This window comes from Chlamydotis macqueenii, chromosome 28 (genome assembly GCF_036417535.1).
Source record: "Chlamydotis macqueenii isolate bChlMac1 chromosome 28, bChlMac1.mat, whole genome shotgun sequence".
Classification (NCBI taxonomy): Eukaryota; Metazoa; Chordata; class Aves; order Otidiformes; family Otididae; genus Chlamydotis; species Chlamydotis macqueenii.
The window spans coordinates 766,758-781,811 of record NC_141583.1 but is presented as its reverse complement, the minus strand read 5'-3'; the positions used below and the strand labels follow the sequence as shown (position 1 = coordinate 781,811).

Here is a 15,054-nt window from a genome sequence, read left to right as displayed (position 1 = left end):
CCCCCCGGCACCGAGACCCCCCCCACCGCCCGGCAGAGCCCCCCCCGCCCCGGCGGCAGCCGCAGCGCCCGCCCCGCCCTTGCCCGCCCCGGGGGACCTGTCACACCCCCCCCCCCCCCTCCGGGACCCCCCGCTCCGTAGGCCGCGCCCGGGGGTCTCGCCCCTACAGGCCGCACCCGGGGGCCTCCTCTGGCACGGCCGACGGGGACCCCCTCCCCCCCCCCGCCCCCCTCCCCACAGCCCCCCGGGATCCCCCCCGTAGGGCCCCCCATAGCGCAGCCCCCCCGCCCCAGCGCGGCCGCAGGCCCCGGGCCTGCCCTGGTGAAAGAGCAGCCCCCCCCCCCGCTAAGGGGAGGCAGCCCCCTGTCCCCCCCGCCCCGCCGCGGGGTGAAGCCCCCGAGGAGCCCCCGTCCCCTCCAGCCCCGTGCAGGAGCAGGGGGGTGCTCCCGAGGGGGGGTGTTTCCCACAAACACCCCCCTCCCCATCTTCCCTGAGAGCTGGGCGGGGGGGCATCGCCAAGTAAAAGAGGGGGGGCAGCTTTCAGGCCAAGCCCCCCGGCTAGGGGCCGCTCTCCCCCTTTCCCCCCCCCAGCCATGGAGATGCAGAAGGGGAAGGGGGGCCCAGCAGCAGGAGGAGGGAAGCTGCTGCTCTCCACTCTTCTGGACGCCAAGGATGAGCTGGAGGAGGTAGGTGCCTGGGGCTGGGGGCAGGGGGGCTCCAGGGGTGGCTCACGGGCTCGGCCCCGCGGGTCGGGGGGCACACGCCGCCCCCCTGCGCGGGGAGGGGGCTGGCTCCAAGCAGAAACCACCTCCCAGCTGGGGTCTCCCTGGCCGCGCTCGGGCCGGGGAGCGGGACTGCGGGGCTCGCCTCGCGCCTGAGCACCGACAGAACTCGTGGGAACCCCGGGAAACTTCCCGGCCTGTGTCCGCCAGGCCCTGTCCTGCTTCCCGCTGAGCTCTTCCTCCGGCACCGGGAAAAGCCGGTTCCTTTACAGGTTCGGGGTCTCCCCAGGATCCGTTCTCGGCGCGGAGGAGCCGTGGAAGAGCTGGAGGCGCAGGGCCCGGGGCAAGGCGGACGTGGAGCGCGCGTTTACACCCGGCTCGGCTCGGCCGGCGGTCGGGGATCGTCCTGAAGCCGGCGTAGGGCCAGCCTTCCGGGCGCCACGGGGACGGCGGCGCTCCCGTGAGCTGCCGCGCTTGTGGGAGAGACTGGGGATTTATGGTGGGATGGGAACAGGCGTATTTGGGGCTCACGAAACGGCGCAGACAAACAAAAAAAATCACGTCGGATTTCAGCTGCAGGGGAAGAACAGGGTGGTGATGGGAATAAGCGGGTCTCGAGGTCTGGGAGCTGCGCTGTGCCGTTTGGGATGTGTTTCTGTTCCTCCAAAGCCCCCCTCGGTCCCCGTGTGTGTTTTGGGTCCTGTCCAGGTCCGGACAGAACGTTCCCAGCTTTGGACCCGTGCAACTCGGCGAGCCCGGCGTGGCCGGGAGCTTCGGTTGGGCTTGGAAATCGGCTCCCGGCTGCCGCGGCCGCTCTCCCGGCGCCCCGAGCTTTCCCCGCGACTGCGGGGCCGGGAAGGAGCCGCCGCGAGCCGGCGCGCCGCGGAGCTCGGGTGGGGTGGAGGTGACGTATCGGAGCAAACCCCAGTACCAGGAGAAGACTTCCCGGAGATGTTTGATCCGGCAAGCCTTCCTCCCCTGCCTCTCTTAAACCGGCGCCCCTGACGAAAAGCCCGGCGCGCTGGGAGGAACTGGTTCAGGTGTTAATTACGCACCCGAGCGCCAGTGGATTTACTGTCACAGGTTTTGTGTTTCTTCGTTAAAGCCTCCAAAAACCAGGAACCGGCGCGTACGCAGGAGAAAACCCCGCACGACGCTTGCGCGTTGAGTTCTCGTAGGAAACAGGCGGGAAAAAAAAATCTCCTCCGGCCTTCCCCTCTAGCAGTGGCCGGAGCTGCCGGTGGCCGTAGGTTGGACACGTGTTTTGGGGAGAAAGAGGTGATCGGAGGCGCTGGAACTCAGAAAAATGTGTCTCCTGCCAGGGGTTAACACCGAAATCACGGTCTCGTGGGTTTTGGTAGAGGCAGCGGAACTTTCCACGGGAACGTGAGCCGCCCGGCGCGCGCGGGGGCAGACGCGCTGATCTCGAGCGGCCCGCGGGCCTGGCAGGAGCGTCGCCGCGGCTCCCGCGTGGCCTGAGGAGGGAATGCCGGCCCCTGCTCCTGCGAGCCCGCCGCGGGTCTCGGGTCAGAGACGTTGTCGGCCGCTGGGTTGCCCTGCCAAGCTCTCCGGGCGGCTCGCTGGCTGCGCGAGCCGCCCGCAAGTTGTCCGATTTCTCACCGGGGTTTTTCCAACTCTGTGTTTCAGCCGCGGGATCTCGTCCTCCCTTTCAGACGGTTCCTCTGCTTTAGACGGGAGATTTTCCTGGGGCTTGCCCCGTCGCTCTTCCGTAACGGTGACCGGAACAAAGCCGGTCGCGCAAAGGCGTTCTCTCTGCCGTACTGACCGGGACGTCGTCTCTCGGAGCGCGGAACTGCCGACCTCTTTCTCAAAAGCCTCGTCTCTGCAGCCCCTTGGACGCGCAGGAGCAGCTAACCGGCTCCCTAACTGGCGCGATGCGTTTGCGTTTTCGTTGAGTAGGGATAACCTCCTGGTACCCTGCTTGCCGCTTTTCCCCGGCGCGAGCGGGTCACCGCTCCGTTCGCTGCACGCCGCCGGGCAGCGGAAAGCGGTTCTGCGCGGGGCCGCTCGTGCCCCACGCGACGAGGGGGCGGCTCTCCGAGCTCTCCCAAGCCGAGCGGAAGCCTTTGCCGTTTGCTTCTCCGCCGTTTTCCCGCCTGCCGCTCTTGTAAACGTACCGCTCCTGGCGTTTTGGCTCTTCCCGACGCTTCATCCCTCGGGATGCTTGCATGCAAACATCTGCTCCCGCTGTTTGTTCTCAGCCAGAAGTCGCTCAGATGTTAAGTGACGAGAACAGAAGGTTTCCAGGCGGCCGCCCCGCAGCCCCGAGGTCCCACGCGGGCGGGAGCGGCGGCTCTCGCGCTGCGGGGCTGCCGGGTGACGGGCTCTGCCTTCCCTCGCCCGCGCTCGGAGGGTGAGGGTTGACACCCCCGCCTCAAATCCAGCCTCGCACGCCGGCGTCCTGGCCTCGTGTCGGAGCGGCGCCGGTGCGAAATCGCAGAGGGATCACACGGTGACTTTCTGGCTCTTTGAGCGGTGTCGGCGGGGTGTTCAAAACCCAAACGTGTGAATACGCGAGCGTTGAGGACGCGGTTCGGAGCCTTGACGCGAGCCGGGACCGGCTGCGGCGTCGCTGGCGGTTTTTCTGTCCGTTTGGGCGGGGGTGGAAGCGGCCTCTGCCGCATCGCGTGCCGGCGAGGATGCGCGCGAGTGGACTTGCTCTTCCAGGTTTGTGACGTTTGGCTTTTCTCTTTCAGAGGCTGGAAAGGTGTGTGGGCACCGTGACGTCGCTGACCAACGGGCTGTCAGAGAGGGAGGCGAACGACGCCCTCAACGCTCACGTAAGTGTTGTCTCCTTGCCGGAACGGCGCGTCGTACCCGCGCGCGTCCCTGCCGCGGTTAGCGAGGCACAGAGCAGGCAGATACAGAGCGGCTGCGGAACGGAGCCCGCCGCGCCCTCAGCCTGGCGAGCGTTCCCAATTAAAAGCCGAAACACCGCCGTTAAGGCTTTAATCCTTGTCTAATCACCGCTTGGAAGCGGACCCGCAGCGCGGTTCCTTGCTGAAATCCGCCCGAGCGCTCCGGACGTGCGCGTGCGGGCGGGAGGCTGTCGCTGCACGTGTTCGTGCTCCTGCGCCGCGCGGGTCGGCTTTTTCCTGGCCTCCAAGCGGCCGGGCTCCGCAGCCCTGCCGGGGGCAGGTTCAGCCCGTCTGCGGGGGACAGAACATTTATTTCCGACTCCGCGGAGTCTTAAAATACTCGCCAGCGAGCCGCAGACGTGCCCGTATAAGGGAAGCTGTCGGGTGACATGTTAATGGGCTCCCAGACTTGTCGGTTGCTTTTTTTCCTCCCCGGAACACCTTGGGCTGCCGGAGTCGGCGGCGCGGAGTTGCCTTTCCTTAATGGGAAAAGGTCGGCAGCCCGGGCCGGATTGCAGGGCTCGGAAGCGCGTGAAATGCTTTCCCGCTGGGATGAGCGGGTTGTGGAAAAGTCTGTGAGGAGACCCCGGGCGGGTCCCCGGCGCCGGACGCGGCTCGGGGGTCCGCTGCTGGGCTGGGCCGGGCCTTGTCGCCCGTCGGGAACGAGAGATCCCGAAACGGTCCGGCTAAAACCACTGGAGAGCTCCGGTACTGGGAGGTCTGCACCGGTACTGGCTTTGCAACGGGGCGCACGTGTTAGGGAGAGCGCGCGTGTTTTCTGTGCTCTCCTGAGGGCCCGCTTTGGATCCCTCGCGGGCTGCTGGGGGCTCCGCTGACCGCCCGTTCGGTGGGCTCGAGAGTGGCGTCCTCCTCCCGCGGCCTCGCTGGCCTCCCCCTGCCGTCCCGCCTCGCCCGCTCACCGCTTGCGCTTTTCTCCCTCAGATATGTAAAGGAGCCCCCCAGCACGAGGAGATCTGCCTGGGTCTTTTCACTCTCGTCTTGACCGAACCCGCTCAGGCACAGAAGGTAAGGCGCGAGCGCGGGAGCTTTGTCCGGAGAGATTTCTGCTTTCCGGGCAGCCGGAGACGCGGGGCTGAGGAAGTTTCGGGTCCGGCGCAGGCGTCGGAAGGCGCCTGGCGGGAACGCGCGGCGCTGAGCGGTGTTTATTGTAGCAGGGCTATGACTTTGCTGGGGCTCTTGCTGGTTTTGTCGTGTCCGCGCGGCGCAGGGGCCGCAGCAGATCCCGCCGCTGGGGAAGGGAGCTCGGCTGGGTTCTTTCCCAGCCCTGGAATGAATTGGTTTTCGCCGTGGGAGGCGAGTACTGATTCTTCCAGAAGCTGTAAGGCCTTTCCCAGTTTCTGCCTTGGCTTTGGAGGCGCGGAATGGATTTGCATGCTGGAAGCCAGACGCAGATGCCTACAGAAATAATCACCTGGCCTCTGGAGGAAGAACACGTTCAGTTCCTAGAGCAAATTGCCTTTTAGCAGCTCACCTCTATTAATTTCACGGAGCGGATTTAATTTTTAAATAACTCTTTTTAACGACGCTGTAAACAGTGATTTTTTTAAAATTGTAGGCGCTCACCGACGGGAAGATGAGTGTTTTGCGGATGCGGATTTGGTGCTGGTGCTGCGAACTGGGGGCGCTTGGGGGGGGGAGCTGGAGGTGGCGTGCTGTTACAGAAACCAGCCCTGTTTGTCAGCAGCCACGAGGGAAAACAAAAGCGCTGCTGGAAGGGCCGCGCGCGGTCGGCGACCCCGAGGGGGTCCCTGTTTCGGTTCCCAGGTGCCGCAGAGAATTTGGAGGGGTTGAAGCGGGCTCCTGAAGTCGAGGGGTCTGCCGCGAGCGCGCTGAGTGGCGTGCCGTTGGGTCTGCTCTGTGAATCCCAGTGCTGCGCCGGAGCGAAGGGGACTCCCGCCATGTCCTCTCCTGATGTAATCGCCGCTGTGAGGGCAGAGCCCTCTCCTCCGCAGCTCCCGGAACTCGCAGCTGTCGTGGCGTTGCTAGGTGGGACGGTCCTCGTCGACGAGGGTGCAGCTCCGTTCCCTGGAAATCGCCTCTTGGAAGCAAAACGCGCTTCTCCTGGGAGGCTTTAGGCCTGGCTGCTCGCGGTGCTGGTGCCGGTCAGGTTTCTCCTTGGCGAGACGGCTGTGTTTCGCTCTGTCTCCTTGACCTAAGGCCTTCCCAAACCCTGACCGCAGAGCCCTCGGCCCTGCTGTCCTTAGGCCCTGGCCCGATTCTGCCTCATGCGCTGAGCGCTAGACCGGTCAGCCTGGAGAGACCGACTCCAGCGGAGGCTCGGAGCGCCGCTGAACGCGTCCTCGTTTCCAAGACGCCGCGGGAGCCGAAGGGCGTTTCGAGTTGCTGAGCTCCGCAGGATGGCCTTCCAAAGCGTGAGCCTCCTCTGCGTCCAATGAAACGCTCCTCTCCCCTTTCGGACATGGCGGCCGGCGGCGGGGACGCGGTGGGGAGTGTCCAGCTGCTGGTAACGGAGCGCAAGGCAAGCAAAGGATGAGCCTGGCGTTCTCCAGCTTTCCGTCTGCGCAGCGCTTCGTTGGCCGTCCCGCTGCGCGGGGCCGAGAGAGGCCTGCCCGGCACGTTCCCCTCTGCGATCTCCTCTGAGCGGCCCGGCTGCCGACGGGCCCTGACGCCGTCCCTCCGCGATGGCAGGCTGGGGGCGCGCTCTGGGGCTCGTGGCCAAGTTAATTAGAGGCGGCTGCTCCTCCTGCTCTTTGGAGCACGTTACTTTTCTTAGGGAGTAATTGGATCTGCCGGTCTGCTGGGCCCTGATGTCATCTGCTGCTGCCACCTGCCCTGTGTCCAGACAGCAAGGACAGGAAGGCAGGCGGTGATTTTCTGCCAGGCCCTGGGGGGAGCTGCTCCTTGCCCTTGCTGCCTGCCCGTGAAGAGGGGTTAACGCTTGCCTGATGTCTTACAGGACTCTTGAGAGAGCTCTGAAATCGTCGCGCGGAGGGCAGAGCTGGTGTGGAGGTGGTACCGCTCCGAATCGAGCGCACCCCGCGAGGCTGCGCCGTGCCCCTGGGGACTGTGGTTTTGCCAAAAAAAAAAAAAGAGCTATTGTAGCTGGCCGTGCTTGCATTCAGGGGCGTTTTGGCATTTGTTGGCCCAGAAGCTGAGCAGGGCCTTGCAGCGCGTGCTCCGGCCCCGTCTCACGCCCTCTGCTCCGTCATCGTGTGTTTCTTCAGTGGGCGCCTGTCCCCGGCGCGCGGATCCAGCCCGTCCCGCGCCGCGGCCTCGCTGTCGCCCGCCTGCGTCTGCTGGCGCATGGAAGGGGGGTGGAGGTGCCCCCCTTCTTCCCGGCGGGGCTGTTTAAACACATCTCCCTTCCTTTTGGGGAGCTGGCGTCGGCTGGAGCACGCCGGTCTCCTCTCCCGCTCCGTGGCTGTGACGCTGCAGCCGGCAGAGATTAGCCGTGCTAAACGCGTCTGGCTGCGAGGAGGGACGCTTGACCACCTTCACATATCGAAGTGACAGCAAGCGATCCGTCCCGTCTCCCTCCTCCGCCTGGCACCCCTCGCTTTAATTAACGCTCTGCTCCGGGGTCAGAGGGCACGGCGCTTCCCTGACATCTCCGCCGTCTGTCCGCCCTGGCGCTGGGCGGGAGCGGGCCTCTCTCCTCCGCTCCACGGCTGTTTTCTTTTCTTTTTCTTCTCCCCTCATTATAAGAGAACATTTATCACTTGTGCCTTCCTGTTAATTAAATGGCCTGCGTGAGCGGCGGCTCCGATCTGCCGAGAGCGGGGAGGAAGCGATGGATTGTTTGCAGCCTTGGCAATAATCATGAAACCCAGGTTCTCTCCCCGCCCCCCCGGCTGCTGCAGCCCTGAAGGTTTTCTCCAGGCACCTTCCGTTGGGCGATCGCGCCGCGGGCTGTTCGCCAGGGGTCCCGTCCGACCCCCCGGAGCGACCAGCAGGTGACATGCCATACGCCCGGGACCCTCAGAGCAGGACTCGTTCTGCTCCGGCCGGCTGTACGTCGGGCCGGGGATCGGCCACAGCGCAGGCGCGGCTCGCGGTCTGGCTCTCTGCGGTGTTTGCGCACGGGATTTGAGGAGGTGTGCAGTAAGGGAGGCGAAGAGCTGCCAAGCCTCCCTAGGGAATGGGATTATGGTGCCCTTCCCCCTGGGACTTGCGCAGCGCTCCAGGAGTAAATCCCGGAGCGCGTCTCTTCCGGCTCCTTACTCCAGCGCGAGGGGGCTGCTGGATCAGCCCAGGGGGCGGGAGCTGATCCGCGCTGTCCGGGCCGCGCCGCAGGGCTTTCCACGCGGATGTGGACACCGCACCTCGCACGCACCCGGCAGAAAGCCAAGGCCTGGGTGTTTCAGCCGGAAGAGGGTGGATTCTTTGAACTGCTGACCACCGAGAAAAGCTAGGAAGGTGAAAAACGTTTCCCTGGTCGCGGCTGCTGCGGGGGCAGAAACGCACCTGCCCGTGAGAGGGAAGCGCCGGGGCGATGGGTCGGCGTCATCCTGCCGTCCGGCCCGGGAGGGAGGACCCAGGCAGGGCAGGGACCCGAGCGTGAGCAGCGCGCAGGGGAACCGGCACCCCGGAGCAGCTCCGTCCCCCGAGTGTCCCCGTTGGAGCGACGTGCTGCTTTCCCATCGGGGTGGCGTACGTGTTTCGGAGGGAGACGCGGTGCGTTCCCCTTCCTGGCCAGGTGGTCGGCTCTGTGGAGCCTTGGGGTCTGGCTCTGCTTTGTGGGTGTTCCGTTCGCGTTTCAGAAGCAGTCAAAGGAGGCTACAGCTCTTGGATTCTGGTTTTTCAGTTGGCATTTTAAATTTTTTTTTTTTTTTCTCCTTTTACACAGCGCTATATGAAAGAGGAAGGCAGAAAGCCTGAGCGCGGGGAGTCTAATCAAAGCGATCTTCTGCGGCCTCATTAGCTCTCCAAAGGAGGATGCAGAGACCAGACCCCTGCTCTCTGGAATATCATGACATTTACTGGCACAAATTAACATTCATGCAGAGCCACTTAGCAAATTACTTCCTAATCACCCTCCACCCCCTGCTGTCCTGACCAGGGAGGAAGGGAGGGCCAGCACCTTTGCTCTCTGGCCAGCGTTGTGTCTGGCGCTGGTGGCAGAGGAACATGGCGCAAGTCCTTCCTTGCCCTGCGATGGTTCCCTCTTCCCGTGGCGCAGCCCCACCGGATCCGCCGGGTTGGGCGGCGGGCGCGATGTCTGGATTTCTAACCCGAACCAAGGCAACGCGCTAGCGTGGTCTGGAGCTGGACGGTCTCCAAATTCAGCTCTGCCTGACCTCGGAGCGGGTGGCATGGGGACAATCCGCCTCCGCTCCTGCGTCTCTGTGGAGCTCCCATGGTCCTGGTGACACCAAGTCCTGCCAGCATCCTCAGTGCGCTTCCCGTTGGCGCTGGTGCCACGAGATGGGAGCAGCGGGGGACTTCAGCGGTCTGGATGTGGCTGTTTACGAACCGGTCCTTCCTGAGGGACCGCGGTCTGTCCTGTCGCTGGTGTTGGTCTCTCCAGAGCTGCGGCAGGGTCCAGGGCGCGCTGGGATGAGGGGACAGGGACACCCAGCGGTGCCCGCTCTGCAGTGAGAGACCTCTGGCTCCTGGGGCTAAATCCAATTAATCCAGCTGTCAATTTGTAACGTCCCGGAGAATTAACGGCTCTCCCTGGGGTGCTGGTTCTGGTCATCGCATGGGGGTCTGCCTGCTTTGGGGGTCTGCCCGCCTCGGTGTTCCTTCCCCGAGATTCGTGTGTTTGCTGTTATCTGCTCGGGCACGATAACACCATCGTCTGTTTTCCGTGCCGGTCCTTCACCTGTAACCGCCTCTTCGCTGCTCTTCTCTGCCGCAGTGCTACCGGGACTTGGCGCTGGTGAGCCGAGACGGCATGAACATCGTCCTCAACAAGATCAACCAGATCCTCATGGAGAAGTACTTGAAGCTGCAGGACACCTGCCGGACCCAGGTGAGGGAAGGTCTTCTCCCCCGGATCGCTGCTTTCGCACCGGCCAGGCGGAGGATGGGGGCGTTCGGGTGCGGGGCGCAGTCGGCACCGGCGGGGGTCAGAACCAGCCGCGGTGTTGGGGAGAGGTGTCGGAGGGTGGTCTGTGACAACGGCTGCTCTCCTCTCTCCCCCTGCCCAGCTGGTGTGGCTGCTGCGAGAGCTGGTGAAGAGCGGGGTGCTCGGCGCGGACGGCGTCTGCATGACCTTCATGAAGCAGATTGCAGGTGAGCCGTGGCGCCGCGGCAAGGTGACCGCTGCCCGCGCCCTCCCGCTCGTGCCGGCGGGCTGGGCGCTCTCGGTGGCGTACCAGGGCTGACTCGTGCTGCGCTTGGCGTCGGAGCCGGAGCCTGCGCTGCCGTGCGGCCGGGTCCAGCCAGGCTTCCCGAGCGTCTCCGTGCGCAGCTGACAGGCAGGAGCCGGGCTGGCTGGCAGGCACCAGGCCTGCCCCGACCTGTCTGGTGAGGAAATCTCTCCGGGGAGGATGGAGCAGAGGATAAACCCTCTGTGAGGGGTGAATCAGAGAGCCAGGAGGCTTCTGGCAAGCGCTGGAACAGCCAGGAAGCGTATTGGTTCCTGTTGCTGCCAACTTTCACCCTGGAGCGTTGCACAAGAGCGCCAGGATCGTCCGTAGTCCCTGCTCTGACCTCTGGGATGGCAGGAGCCGTGCACGTAGCTCCTCTTTAACCCATCAGAGATGCAAGAGGCTGCCTCGTCCCGCATCAAGTCAGTAGCTTCTCCAGGGAGCTCGCGCTGGCCGCACGGTAGCCTGTAGCGCGTTCCCCCAGCCCTCGCTGTAAGCGCCCCGCGGCCGCGCACACATACACGCGCACACGCCTTTCCGGATTCGCAGGAACGGTGCCTCTTCCGTGTTCTCTGCTTGGCGCTGGTGCCGGCCGCTGACGTCCGCGGAGCAGGAATTAATGTCCCACCATAAAACCTGACATTGTGTTTTTCATTGTGCGCACCCGCGACACGGGGCCGGGCGGCCGGGGTTGGAAATTGCCGTGTCTGCTCGTCAGGGGAGGAAGAACGGGGAGGGAGGGGACAGTCCTGCGCGCGAGCCAAGCTGGCCCCGTTGTCCCCGTGTAAACACGGAACGTTAAGCCACCGCTGAAGGCATCCCTTGTTTCCCCTCGTTGCACCGCCCCGCGCAGGGCCCCTGCTGTGCTGGAAGGGCTCCGCTGTCTCACTTCTCGCCGCTTTTACGACGCCCGAATTGTTTCGGCCTGCCTGCGTTAGGCGTTTTCGGTGCCCTTGCAAGCTGGGGTCCCGCTCTGCTCCCGGCGATGTTGGACGAAGGCTCCAGCTCCGTGCTGAGGGCGTGAGCCGCCGCTCTGACACCTGGTTTGAGAGCTCGGGTGCTCTCTGCGGACGCCGCTTCCCCTTCGTAGCCTCAGCAGCTGCAATGCTTTCTCTTTTCCAGCTACTCAATCTCATCCCTTTCTGGCTTCTCCTTTGCTTTCCAGAAGGATAATTATTGACTCCGTATTATCACAGTTCTTTTGGAAGGACAGTGCTGCAGGCAGACCCCCTTGCCCCCCAGCAGGAAGGCACCTGTACCCAGAAATGTTCTGTGTCTGGAAACTGCCAGGCGGGCAGGGTGGGACCGGGCGGGGTGTGTCCTCCAGACACAACCTCTTGTCCTGGGAACGCAGGGATCGAAGCGATCGCTGGTTCAGTGGAGTCTGGCAGCAGAACCACACTGTTTCATAGAATCACAGGAGGGTTTGGGAGGGGAGGGAGCGTTAATGCCCACCCAGGCCAACCCCCCTGCCAGGAGCAGGGACATCTCCAACCGGATCGGGTTGCTCAGAGCCACGGCCAACCTGGCCTGGGACGTTTCCAGGGATGGGGCATCCACCGCCTCGCTGGGCAGCCTGGGCCAGCGCTCCACCACCCTCAGAGTAACAATTTTTTCCCTTATATCGCGTCTGAATCCCCCCTCTTTTCACATAAAACCATCACGCCCCGTCCTGTCCCACCAGGCCCTGCTGGAGACGTTCTCCCCGATTTCCTGCAGCCCCCTTCAGGCGCTGGGGGGCCGCTCTCAGGTCTCCCCAGAGCTTCTCTCTTCCCTGTTGCTCTTTCGCTTTCAGGCGGGGATGTGACGGCGAAGAATATCTGGCTGGCCGAGAACGTCCTGGAGATCCTGACGGAGCAGAGGTACGGCCGGGCGGGAGGCGGAGGCTGGCGCAGCCCGAAGAGAGCGGCGGCCGGGCGCGAAGCCGGGGCGAGTGCTCCTCGCCCGCCTGCTCCCGGGGTGGCCGTCCTCGCTGCCGGAGGGCCGGCGTGTTGGCGGCGACAGCCTGCGTGGGCGTGTGCTGATGGGCTTTCCTGCGCAGAGGACCTCTGCGTTCCCTTACTGTGCTACCAGTCACATTTTCAAGCCGTGGCATCAGCTCCAAGCTCCTGGAGCCGCTTTGCTGCGGGGTTTGGAGAGGGGCTGCGTGTCGCCTCGAATAAGGGGGTCTGCCCAGGCGGCTCCTGTCCCTCAGCCATGCGCGGGGACGCGGCCGTCTCCGAGCGCGTGGGTCCCGGAAAGCGCTCAGCCCACCCTCTGGGCAGCGGGGCTGAGGAGCGCGCGTGGCTCGGGAGCGGTGTGGCGGGGATATTTTCTTCCTGAGTTCCCCGAGCTGCGGGGGAGGTGTTCCTTCTGGAGGAGGAGGACAGAGTTAATTCCAAAAAGCTTCCTGTGTTTAAGCAGCTCCTGCCTCATCAGGGCTGCAGCTTTAATTTGCGGTGGCCGGGCCAGCTGGGAGGCATTGTCCTGCGGGTTCAGCATTGTCCGTTGTTGGCGGAGCCGCCGCTAATTGACGATAAGCAGAATTCCTCGCTGCAGCCTTTGGCTGGGCAGGGGCGTTATTTTTAAACAGCCTACAGCTCTGCACCAGGCGCTGTCTGGAATAGCAGCGCTTCTCCTGAAACCGCTTATTCCTGCTGTTAACAATCAAGTTGTTAGAGCGTTTATTTGGCCGTGGCTAACAGTCCCGGTGAGGTTTATTCCGGGAATAGCTGCGCGGGCGCGTGCTGCTGCGAGTGCCATCTAGTGCCCCGCCGCGCCTGGGAAGGGGAGACCCCCTGGGATCTTCTGGGCTTGGCTGACCCTGGGTTCTCCGCCGCGTTTCCCCGCTGCCGTGATGCTGAGCTCGACTCTTCCCTTCCCAACCCTGTTGGAGCCCCCGCTAGCTCTTGCCGCGGTCTTCCCGTGCGCTGGGGCTGCTGGCCGCTGCCACCCCGCGCCTTGGAGCGCCTCGGGAGCGCTCCTCACCTCGCCGCGGCGTGTTGCGGCTCTTCTCGCGCACAGCTGGGCGGTGGGAGAAACAGCGGCTTCTGGGGGTGATCCCGAGCTGCGTCGCCGCGGGTCTGCGGGAGAGCGCCCCGCGCGCTGGGTGACAGCCGAGCCGCGTCGCTTGGGGAGAGGAGTTTGTCCGAGGAGTTTGTGAGAGAAAAAGGCTCGGCCGCTGTTGGAGGTACGGCCGGAGCGTCAGCGATCCGTCCTGTGCGGTGCAGGAGCTGCGTGCGAGGAGAGCTGAGGGCTGGGAGGGAGCCCAGGGGAGAACCCGCAGCTTTCTCTGCTTCGCTGAGGGGAAAGCCGGAGCTTTAATTACAGCCGCGCGCGTGAGGACCTGACACCACGTTCAGTGCTGAGTGCTTGCTTTAATTAAAAACGCTTCCGGCAAAGCTGCTGCTCGAGCACTGCCCGCCGCAGAGAGGAGGCCGGCCGCCGCCTCTCGAAAGCCAAGTGTTAATTTAGCGTCCTGCCGCTAACGGCAGCGCGAGCGCGATGCTTCCTTCGCGTGTTTTCATTTTCTCTGCCTGTCAGGTCGATGAGTCCTGTGGCTGTGGGGGCTTTTGTTCCCCTTTGGCAGCGGTTTTCTTTTCTCACTGGGAAAAGGGGTAGATGCTGACCTGCTGGCCCCTTAATTACTCCCACATCCTCCCCATCGTAACCTCCGCTCAGCGCCGCGTGCTGCCGGGCCAGCCAGCCCAGCCGACACGTTACCCCGCTCCCAGTATCCAGCCTGGGAAAGCAAACCCTTGTCACGTCATCCGAGGTTCCCCGTGCCGACGATTTAGGGAGGCTGCCTCGTTTGCCGCTGGGCTGGTGTCCCTTCAGGTGGCCGCGGCGTCACAGCTGCTGCGCGCGGCGGTGGCGCTTCTGCTGGACGGCACGCTGCGCCGGGGATGCTGCGGGGCCATCGATCGCGCTGGAGGCACCGTGTCGGCCCGGCCCGTTCTTGGCACCCAGCGCCAGTGGCCGGGCTGGCCAGGTCCTTTTTCTGGACCGAGGATATTTATTGTTGCGCTGTGATAAGGGCGGCCGGGAACGCGGCACGCCCAGCAGACAGGGCGCTGCCGCACAGAGCGGGCAGGCGACGGCTGCGATGTCTCTCCCCACCGCAGACCCTCTCTACGCAGCTGCGCCTGCCCTCTCACAAATCTCCCTGCTATTTGGTCTCATTTTTCCCCAGTTTGTGCCATTTGGTGCTTCCAGCTTCCCAACGGCCGTGACTGCTCTTCTCCATCTGCCCCACACGCTGTTGTCTGGTGCAGCCGGGGCCGGGGCAGCTCTTCCGCTCCCGGCGCTACGGGAGCCGCTGCCCAGCCCAGCGCAGGGCTCGGGAGCGGCCGTGTCGCGTTCACGGCTGCCCTGCATGACCTGCTGCTCAGGACGCCGCCGGTTTTTGCTGGATTCATCCCCTTGGCGCTGGCAGGCTGGTGTGCGTGGGGCCTGACCGTATGGGAAGGTCTTTCGTAGCTCGTCCTGGTGCGTTGTCTCCTGCTCGGCGCTGTTCTGGCTGTGGAGACCAGTGAAGAGGCTCCCATGGTGGTGGGCGTTAGCGCCGGGGTCAATCTCTTCGCGGGGCAGCCGCTCCCTCCACGCGCTGCCGAGCGCTTTCTTGCTTGCGGTTGCAAATACCTCAGGTCGTCGTGGCGCTGAGCGTCACCGTGGCCTGGAGAACCCACCCAGGGCTTTGCGTGAGCGCCTCTGCCACGCTGCCAGAGAGCTCGGGGTGCGAGCACCCGGGCACAAACTGGTGGGACTGCCCGGGGGGAGGCAGAGGTGGGCCAGGCGCAGCTGTACGTGGTGTGACGCGGGGAATGGTCCGCTGGGCTGGCACAGCAGGCCGGAGCCCCTGCCCTTGCCGTGTCCTTTGTGCCTCCGTTTCCTCTGTCCCGAGGCTCTGTCGCTGCTGGCAGTGGTTCCCGTACGGAGGTGGCTGAAGGGGATTGGTTTTTTTCCCTTCCTTTGCAGAGAGTGGGTTCTGAAAAGCAGCCTCCTGATAGCCATGGCGGTGTACACCTACCTGCGGCTCATCGTGGACCACCACGGCACCTCCCAGCTGCAGGCTCTTCGGCAAAAGGAGGTGGATTTCTGCATCTCCCTCCTGCGGGAACGGGTGAGCAAACCGGGGGACGCAGGGGAGAGAGCCCTGCCTCTCTGAGGAGGCTGTCG

At 64.5% G+C, this 15,054-nt stretch overlaps 1 protein-coding gene across 2 annotated transcripts in view; it reads left to right on the top strand.

Annotated features, from left to right (window-relative positions):
- The first annotated feature begins 294 nt into the window (after positions 1 to 294).
- The window catches only part of INTS3 (integrator complex subunit 3), a 187,142-nt gene continuing 172,382 nt past the window's right edge, over positions 295 to 15,054 (top strand). The window contains exons 1-7 of one of the 2 annotated variants that reach the window (XM_086768605.1): positions 295 to 686; positions 3,440 to 3,523; positions 4,544 to 4,627; positions 9,444 to 9,557; positions 9,736 to 9,820; positions 11,693 to 11,759; positions 14,854 to 14,998. In XM_086768605.1, the coding sequence (XP_086624731.1) occupies positions 594 to 686; positions 3,440 to 3,523; positions 4,544 to 4,627; positions 9,444 to 9,557; positions 9,736 to 9,820; positions 11,693 to 11,759; positions 14,854 to 14,998 (672 nt within the window). In that variant the 5' untranslated portion in view covers positions 295 to 593. The remainder of the gene's footprint in view (positions 687 to 3,439; positions 3,524 to 4,543; positions 4,628 to 9,443; positions 9,558 to 9,735; positions 9,821 to 11,692; positions 11,760 to 14,853; positions 14,999 to 15,054) is intronic. The other variant, XM_086768604.1, reaches the window with a different exon arrangement.